Source organism: Cicer arietinum, chromosome 4 (genome assembly GCF_000331145.2).
Source record: "Cicer arietinum cultivar CDC Frontier isolate Library 1 chromosome 4, Cicar.CDCFrontier_v2.0, whole genome shotgun sequence".
In the NCBI taxonomy this organism is placed as follows: domain Eukaryota; kingdom Viridiplantae; phylum Streptophyta; class Magnoliopsida; order Fabales; family Fabaceae; genus Cicer; species Cicer arietinum.
Window position 1 is genome coordinate 22,648,502 of NC_021163.2, and position 9,553 is coordinate 22,658,054.

At 32.6% G+C, this 9,553-nt stretch overlaps 1 protein-coding gene and 1 long non-coding RNA gene across 2 annotated transcripts; both read right to left on the reverse strand.

The window, feature by feature from the left end:
• Positions 1-243: 243 nt before the first annotated feature.
• Positions 244-1,550, reverse strand: LOC101505441 (aspartic proteinase 36). The gene is made up of 5 exons (XM_027333560.2): positions 1,470-1,550; positions 1,255-1,348; positions 1,091-1,151; positions 470-541; positions 244-389 (listed from the first exon to the last, which is right to left on the reverse strand). Exons 2-5 carry the CDS (start codon positions 1,297-1,299, stop codon positions 244-246), a joined length of 324 nt encoding a protein of 107 aa, XP_027189361.2. The 5' UTR covers positions 1,300-1,348; positions 1,470-1,550.
• A 390-nt stretch (positions 1,551-1,940) lies between these two features.
• On the reverse strand, positions 1,941-3,885 carry LOC140920163 (uncharacterized). Its single transcript, XR_012162797.1, has 3 exons — positions 3,722-3,885; positions 2,900-3,569; positions 1,941-2,106 (listed from the first exon to the last, which is right to left on the reverse strand). It is a non-coding gene; the product is annotated as an uncharacterized lncRNA (long non-coding RNA).
• Between the last annotated feature and the right edge of the window lie 5,668 nt (positions 3,886-9,553).

Genomic DNA, 9,553 nt, shown 5'->3' on the forward strand with positions numbered 1-9,553 from the left:
CTTCTAATTTTATATTCTTATTAAGTTTGTCATGAGCTTTTCAAGTGAAGACATGTTACTGTTTTGATTATAATAGTATATCACATTGCATATTGTTCATGGTAAAATTGGATTTAGGTTAATAAGTCACAAAGGAGAGATGACATATAATTTCTAAAATTACATCAATTTAGATCAAATCTTTCATCTTCTATGAGCTCACTTGAATATTGGATTTAAATAACAATGTGGATGAAGATTGTATTATAGGCATAAAAAAAGCCACAATGTTACAGGTAATAGTTCATAGAGAATTCTTATTTCTAGATTGTTGGCACTCGACCATCTAGTTCTTGGATTAATATTCTTGTCCTTGCTCTGAGTCATTGAGACATTGATCGGCATTGAACCTAAACACAATTTTCCATTTTAAGACAACGTAAAGGACTATATACTTCTTGTATGGAAATAATTCAAGTGGTGAGCTTACAGTTATAGTTGGTCCATCCAATGCGCCGATTAGCCAAGTCATAGACAACTATCTTATCTTTTAGGACAAGATCTGTGAAAGATAAAATCATAATTGTCAATATATTTATGATTACCATAGTTGCATAAAATAAACATGAAAATGCTGAGTTACGATTATCATTCGTGAGCATAGTATTCTGACTTGTTTTTTGAAAATTGGATTGTTGTGACGAATGAAAAATAGAAATAAATATAAATATCTATTAAAAAATCAATTTGAATTATGATAATAATAGTCCAACCATATTTTGTAACATTCAATAAGATATTTTCCATTTTCAGCTACAAAAAGTGAAGTAGTAACAAACTAGAAACTCTAGATGATAGTCCAACCATATTTTGTAACATTCAATAAGATATTTTCCATTTTCAGCTACAAAAAGTGAAGTAGTAACAAACTAGAAACTCTAGATGAATTGATGTCACCCTATTGTTTGCAACAAATACAAAAGACCTCTTCAGAATTTTTTTTATCATTTATTAAAAGTTACCATTTAATAATCAAATGAGAGAATTAAAATAAAAAAATTCCAATTTCTTGCAAACTATATAATGTATTTAATTTTTTTTATCGTCTTACCTCCTAATATTGAGAGTCCATTTTGCGCTTTCTGAAAACCTAAACACCACATTGCAGCATCCTATTAAAGTAAAGGTGCACATTAGTGGCATACAACTCCAAAGAATACCTTACTTATATGCAAAGAATATAACCAGCAACATAACAAACATACTTGTTCTTACCATTAAATCATAGTGCAGAAGGTATTGTGCTGGTTTTAGATCCATGGATGCTCCATCCGCAAAGTTAAAAGTGATAGAAGGAAAAATATCTATACTGAATATATAACAAACACACAAATTTAATGAGATTTTCATAAAACCTAATACAACAAATTTTTTTTCATATTAAGAATACATATCAAGATCTTCATAACAAATACTATATTATTGATTACCTTGTTGAGACCAAATAGCATTGGTTTCCTTCTGAAATAGAGGGACTGCTAAATTGTGACACATCAGTGGTTATCTACAAGTCCATTTAGAAACTCAACATTAGTATACGTTTAGATCGATATCATTCATAAAATACAAGGGATATAAGCAAACCCCCTTTTTGAGAAAATTAATAATAAGAATTAAATTCGGCAAAAAAACATATAATAAAAATTATATAAAAAAAGATGTAAACCTCATTATGGTGCTCAATTGTTGAAGTAACTTAAGGCACACAAGTCTTTCATTAAATCATTTTCAAATTTTAAACAAAAAAACAATTATTAACTAGATCAATGAATGGTTCAAAATTGTTCTAAATCCAACACAATAAAACTTAATATTGCTCAAATGGAAAAATGTCAAACGGTGATTACATAAAATAAACAAAATAGAAGACAACCAAACCAAAGAGTAAGAAACCTTACTGCATTGACAAGAGGATCATAGGCCTCTTGAACAAGATATGTCAATGTTGTACCAGTGTCAATAACAGTTCGTCGGTTGTTAGATTTTGATGATGCAAATACAACTGAATTGATTGAGAGAAGTTTTCCATTGACAGCAATACTCTCAAGATTCAAGTTGTAATAAGTCCTAAGATTTAATTAAAAAAGAAAAAGATCGATCAATTATACAGCAAAATATCTCATATAGAAGTGTGAACAATTTAACTAGAACAAACACAACATAAGAAACACTTTAAAACCCCGTTCTTAGAAATATCTCCTTTTACATTCAATTGAAAAATTATTTAATTAAATTAATCAATTTTAAAAGGGTTTTCCACTACACATATTCACTAGAGGTGTGTCATGCGAAGTAACTTTCCGTAAGAAAAACATAAAGGAACCTAAGGGGATTCAATCAACACAAGATGACAAGACATATGTCTTCAAAACAATATCATCTTATGAAACCAAAACATTTTCTTCTCCGTAAGAGGCATGAAGCCAAATATTTCCCAAACTCACTGGTGTGACAACACACTACCTAAAATAACAAATTCTAGATGATGTAATAAAACAAAATTCACCCAAAAGAAATGGTCAATTAATTTAAAAAACTGACATAGTGTTACCGCACCACACATAAATTATATAAGCTTTGAGTAAGGTGTTGGCGTAAAACGGTGGTTAATTAGCTAGCTTTCAAGTGATCAAATTCTATTTCCTGTCATTCAACTTAGCATGCTGTAACACTAACTTCCCAAAGCAAAATTGATAAATTTCATACTTATTGATTGCCAATTGACAATGATGTAATTGTGAAAATTTATAAAATGATTAAAATCCTTTAAATGCTTCAATTTTTTTTTTGCAATATCAGAGAGAAATGATCCACAAACTACAAAAAGAAAAAGACAAAAGCAATGCAGAAAAGAACATACTGGGATGGGACAAGTGGACTGTATGCAATACTTGGCTCCACAATCTCACCAAGAACTAGAATACCTCCTCCATTACCATCTCCTTTCAAGCAATGAGAGAAAACTTTGGGTATTATTCCTTGTGGTGACAATTGTGATACAATTGATAGAGGACCAAGGGCAAACCCAAAGATTCCATCAAGCACTCTTATTGTGTTATTCAAACGTCCAAATTGATGGGTGCTACATCTATTGCCAAAACAACCATCCAATAAAGTTTTACTTCAAACCAAAATCAATATTAAGTATTAGTATTAACAAAAACATGGTAATGAATGCAAAAAGCTATCAAAGAAGATTACAAATCAGAAATCACACACATATCCATTTATAATTGTCCACAATAAATAAGCAAAAAAGTTTCTCACCCAAAAAAAACAGTGGCCGGGGATTTAACACTAACATGAGAAGATTGTCCGATGATTGTGTCAAAGTAAATGTCATCAATGACATAAACACCTGAGGTACCACTCTCATCTTGAAAATGATAGGAGTAGTTGCACGGATTATGGTTAACACGAGGAGAGCATCGAACATCCGCACCTTGAACTCCAAAAGGACAATTGGGGTCTGAGCATTTAACCAACCCAGCCGTGGATGAAGCAACCGTGTCAAAAAAATTAAGCTTAATCTGTACAATATACAACACAATAAGCAACAAAGTTTAAGCTCCAAATTATTACCTTGATTCCCAAGGCAACAAAAGAAGCACTATACCAAAAGTAAGTAGCACTAAATCGTATGTATAGTAAGCAAACAAGAATGAAAATTTAAAATTCTTACCCCAAGTCCACTAGATTGAGGACAATTATTACAAGATTTGCAGTTGACCCACAAAAGGTCACTTCCAGTATCAATCATTACAGTAAATTCCTTTGGCGGAGATCCCAATTTAACTTTGGTAGTATACATCCTAATCATAAAAACCAACATTCATTTCCAAAGTAGAGCTACGTTAATATGAAAAACGTTTTTCTTTGGAATAGATGAAAAAGATGATAAGATAATATGTCTAATTGTTGAAAGAACAGACAATATATCCTCTGATAAACACGGTTCAGTTTTTGTGTCGACTTCAACCATATTCATCGTTTGGTACAATGTACTAATCCTGAGCTAATCCTTTGTACCACATGGATACAATATAATCTTTGCATAAACACAACATATATAGCATACCGTAAAAGAAAAGAACATGAGAATAAGAAACTAAAGCAATAAATTAAAGAGTTTTTGAGAGAGGGGTGGAGGATTGTTAGCCTTACCCAAAGGAGTTTGGCTCAGCGGTGCCTTGGACTGTGAAGTTGATGAAGCAGCCAACACGACCCAAGATTCTTGAGTGGTGAGCTTTGTCGCGAGCTATCAATGTCTCCAGATCAATGGAGTGGTTGAGTGGAATAACTCGTTCTAAAGAGAGGTAACCGGTGCACATAGTTCGTTCAACAATGCTGGCCAACAACAAGAAAATTAATTACATTTCCGTTTAAGGTTATTTCTTTTTCTAATTGGTAAGGAGATGAAATAGGTGGAGTGATGAGTGTGTTAAGAGAGAATGTTTTATGAGAATGATTATTAATTTTTTCTATTTATATATGCCAAGATTTCGTGAATTTAGTGCCGACAAATTTAAACAAAAATATGAAGAATGCCACTCGCCTTTCACCTTGTTCGTGATGCATGCATAGTGATATTTAAAGCAATTATAGATAAAGCATGGATAGTGCTCTAATGGCTACCTTAGCACATTAGTCGCATGGCTTTACCTATTCGTCTTCTTCTACTCTGTGATAAAACAAAAACCTGCAAAATAAAGCATTTATAAGCAAAATAAAAATTTAATCAAAGAGAGAAGCCACGATAAAAAGAAAGATTTTAAACAACATTAATAGAAATTAACATTTTTACAAATTGAAAAACATCTTTGCTGAAAGGGGAATTTGCAAGAAAATGAGGTGTTTGAGTACACTCACAAAGTGTTTGCCTCTTCGCTTTGTAACACTACAAGAAAAAAGTTAAACAAAGACAATAATTTGGATGCATTTTCTACCACAAATCCTTTAATTTAATTTTTTTTTACTATATTTTGCGACACATTATATATTTTGTGAAAAAATTATTGTTTCCGTCTTAGAGTGAGACAAAATTGGTATTTCTATCTCAAATTTGAGATAGAATTTAAATTCAGTACATCCAAATTTATTTAGAATTTTGTAGAAGAAAGTTGACGGCCTAGTTGTTAAGGAATCTTAAAAATATTTATGTCGTAATTAAGTTATTTATCCTATTGTTATTATTTTTTTCCATTATTGATAGCGTTTCAGCAAGTGTACTGAATCGTTGCAAGTAATAATAAAACGGTAGTACTGAGTGTCGAACTCAAGGATTGCGTTTTACTATTGAATTTTATTTAGTTACTAAAATTGAACAAAACGTTCCCAAGTTGATTGAAATAATAATTAAAATTGACAACAGTAGTAAAATTGATCTTTTATAAATTGAGAAAAATGTCAGGGATGAGTTTCACTTCGAATCCAACCTTGGTGTCTAATTTGATCCTAGTTATTGAATTCCTTTATTGAATTATTATCGAATTCTCTTTATTATTCATGCCCTAATGTCTTAGTGACAGAACCTTTAATTCCAAAGTAACCCCTAATTCCTTAGTAGATTTAAGATTAGAACCAAACATTACCGTATAGAAATTCTCTTGTAAATTATTATTTTGCAACTAATTTAATTGGTTTCATGACCTGCACCTATGTCTAGACTACAAATTCATGAATTTCTCATCTCAAGCATTCGTGAAGTCCACTTCCGTTTCAAAATACAAATCGTAGAACATTTTAATGTTGATCAAGCAATAAAAAGCATTAAGCACATAGATGAGAAAAATAATTCAATAAATTCATTCATATAACTAGAAATCAAATCATAAAAATAAGGGTTTCATCTTGTTACACTCATCCCTAACAAATAGGGTTTAGTTACTCGTGACAGAAATAAAAGAGATAAAGATTAGAGAAGAATTACAAGAAGGATTCATGAATGATGCTTGATAAAACTGCTCCAATGATGTTAGAAACGGTCGTCTTTGAGTTTCTATGCTAGGGCACAAATCTCCCAACTTCCCAATAGTGAAAAAGATACATAAAAAATTTGCGTTTTTATGGTTGCTGGTGCGCGTCGCGCGCCCCAGGCGCGTTTGGGCAGTAGCAACTGCTGGAAAACGCGCTTCAGGTGCGCCTGGGCGCGCAGCATCTGCTGTCCGGCGTATATTGCATTGTTCTCCTCTTTCGAGTCTGAATTTGGTTCTGGTGTCTTCATGGAAGTTGTAGCTATGGATCTTAGCTTTCATTTGAACTTGGGTTGACTCCAATTGGACATCTACAACTCCAGATATGGATGCGATACTCTACATATGTCATGTTGATTTCTCACCCAAATTCAGCATTGCACCAAAACATAACGCAATGTAAAATTACGAAAAATTCCTACTTAATCACTGAAATAAAACACAAAATACTTTATTAACTCAAAGAATAAAAATCAACAAAATATATCAAATAAATCCTTAATTTAACTAATAATTGAGGATAAATAAGACTAAAATAGTGGGAAAATATGCATATGATGAAGAGTCATCACAACACCAAACTTAATCTATTGTTTGTCCCCAAGCAACAATTAATTTCAGATTTTGTCCAGTTAAATGCACACTTAAATTCAATTTCTCAAATTAAATTAAACTCAATTTTCAAAGTTGTTGCTACTGCAAAACATTCATCATGCTCTATGGTTGTTTTAAAAAAAAACAAAAAGGACAACAAGATTTGTACACATTGGCATTCATTCATCAAATTCAACTCTCTCTTCACACAATCTCACCAAAATTTCTCTCAAGTGCTTAGAAAGAGTTATGAATTTATCGCTCAAATCCTAGAACATGCATCACGCTACCATAGGCTTGAAAAAATTTTAATTAGCAATCACAATGCAGTAAACACATACATTTTTTGAGGACTTTCGGGTTGTAATGGGGCTTAGGTAAGGGTAGGCTTTACCACTTGGAGTTAGACATACATTTCTAGATTATTCTACCATTTTTTTTTCTTCACCTTTTCATTATGGAGATTCTCAAACAATGACAAAATAACCAAGAAGATATTATTTACCAAAGTACACGAACTGAATTTTTTTTCTTTTTCTTCTTTTTTTTTTCTTTTTATTTCTTTTTGTGAGAATCACCACCCCAAACTTAAAAGGTTGCTATCCCATGAGCAACCCCAAACTTATAATTTTATCAAGACTATAATTTTTTTTCTACCTAACTCCAAGTAAGGTGATTTAATTAAAGTTAGGTGTTTTGCTTGTAATGTGGCTAGTAACCGAAATAAAAGGACAAGACTCAAAGGGGCTAGCAAAGGGTAAAATTTTCATAGGGTAGTTAGAAAAGCTTAAACGACCAATAAAATTGCCTCAATGTATGCATAAATTACAAGTGATGCAAGTCAGAATTAGTGCAAGTTCTAGAGGGATAACACATGTCTGGATAATCACACAACAAAGAATTTAAGTATTTAGACTCAAAAGCTCACAGCTAGGATAATAAGAGAAAGTATGAATAATCAAAATAAAGCCAACATGCTTCTGAAAAGTTAAAATTGTATTTTTGAAAAATTGATGGCATATTAGCCTTCTACAACCATTTAGTAATCAAGAATGCATGCATTAGGAAGGCTTGTCGACTTGAGCAATAACCTCATCTAGGAAATGAAATTTAACTTGCGAAATCACGAACATAAATTTTAAGATTAAGTGCAAGTCAGTACAACTATTTCATCATAGTACACATTTAGTGAAAGGAAAAAAAAGAACATAAAGAAACGAAAGTCAACATACACTGACCATTAAATAAAGAAAACGAGAAAACGGAAAGAAACTGGACAAACAACAGGAAAAAAAAGGAAAGAAAACTTCTCTCAGTTTAGTAGTTCAAGGATTCTCGTTTAGATCATTCGCTCATGTTCCGCTATGGTCGCCAGTATAATGGTGATGTGCAAATAGATCATCATAAAACATGCCTCCTGGTGTCTGTTGAGCGAAGGATGTACTTGCGACCTTAGTTTGTTTTGCTTTTTTGTTGGGTTGCCATTAGGTCCTGCAAAACAAGTATTCATACCCATAGTTTAAAATATTTCAAGTTAGAGATAATTAATTTAAGCATGGTCCCCTTTAGAAAAATAACAACTTAAGTGGCCCTGGGTTAGTCCAACAAAATTGTACATGATAATAGTGTGTATGCATTGAATGGCATTTTAACGAACAGTTGGAGTGCAATACAATTTTCGTGGTCCTTAAAGTGCAGAAGTGGTTGTGTCATTTTAACAAACAGTTGGGTTGCAGTCATAAAACACATGAACAACTCACATATATGCAACATTAACACTTATTCAATCTCAGAAAATCAACATGCATGTATGAACAATTCCTAATACTAACATAAATTCGACATGCATGTATGAACAATTAAGGAACCCAGATGCATCGATGAACAAGAAAGAGTTGATATTAGAAATTGGGGGAAACTTACTTGAGGATGAAATAATGTTGGATAGGATAGGAAAACTTACTTGAGATATTGGAGGAGGGTTTGGAGAGTGATAATGAAGAAAAGGAGACTGACCTTTGATGATAATGGAGGAGGTTTGGAATGTGAGAAGACAGAGGTTATAAAACTTGGTCGTGAAAAGCGCTTCAAGCGCGCTTGGGCGCGCTTCAGGCGCGCGTTGATAGTGACAAATGCTGGAAAAATCGCTTCAGGCGCGCGGTTACAGTGGCAACACCTGGAAAAAGCGCTCCAGGCGCGCTTGGACGCGCGTTCTGTCATTTGGAGCTATACAATCGCTTCTCAACGCATCTTTTTGATTCCTTGCTCATACCAAACATCAAAACTAAGAGAACTAGCAATTAGAGACTAAAATTGGAACTAAATGGAGTAAAATAAATCTGAAATGCAATAAATAAATACGGTGCAAAGGATATAAAATTGGGTTGCCTCCCAATAAGCGCTCGTTTAGTGTCTTGAGCTTGACGTCTCAACTACTGTCAAGGTGGCATATATGACAGGAAGAACACATCATCCTTCTTTTTCTTTTTGTTTGGTAGAAATTCCATGAACTTAAGAAATAAAAGTTGTTTCCATGTCCTTCTCAATTGGACATTGATGAACAAGGCATAAATTGAATCTCGAACTTTATCAATCTCTTCTTTTTTATTTTCCTCGTTCGTCTTTTCCTCTTGCTTATCTTCTTCTACCACAACAATGAAATTATCTTCAATCTTCAACTTCTCCTCCAGCTTCTCAAACTTAACCACTTACTCTCAAATAACCTCTCACATTGATTTTCAAATCTTTCAATTGAAACCATGTTATTCTTCATGAATTCAACCACCACGTCGTAACGTGAAAGTCTTTGTCATCTAATTCTTTGGATATAATTTTTGGAGGTAGAATTTGTTCCCAATAGATCTTTTTAATATAACGCTCGTCGTTTTCTGTAACTTTGAGAAAAAAATCTTCATATTCTATTAGTTTATCAAGGTCATCTGAACAAT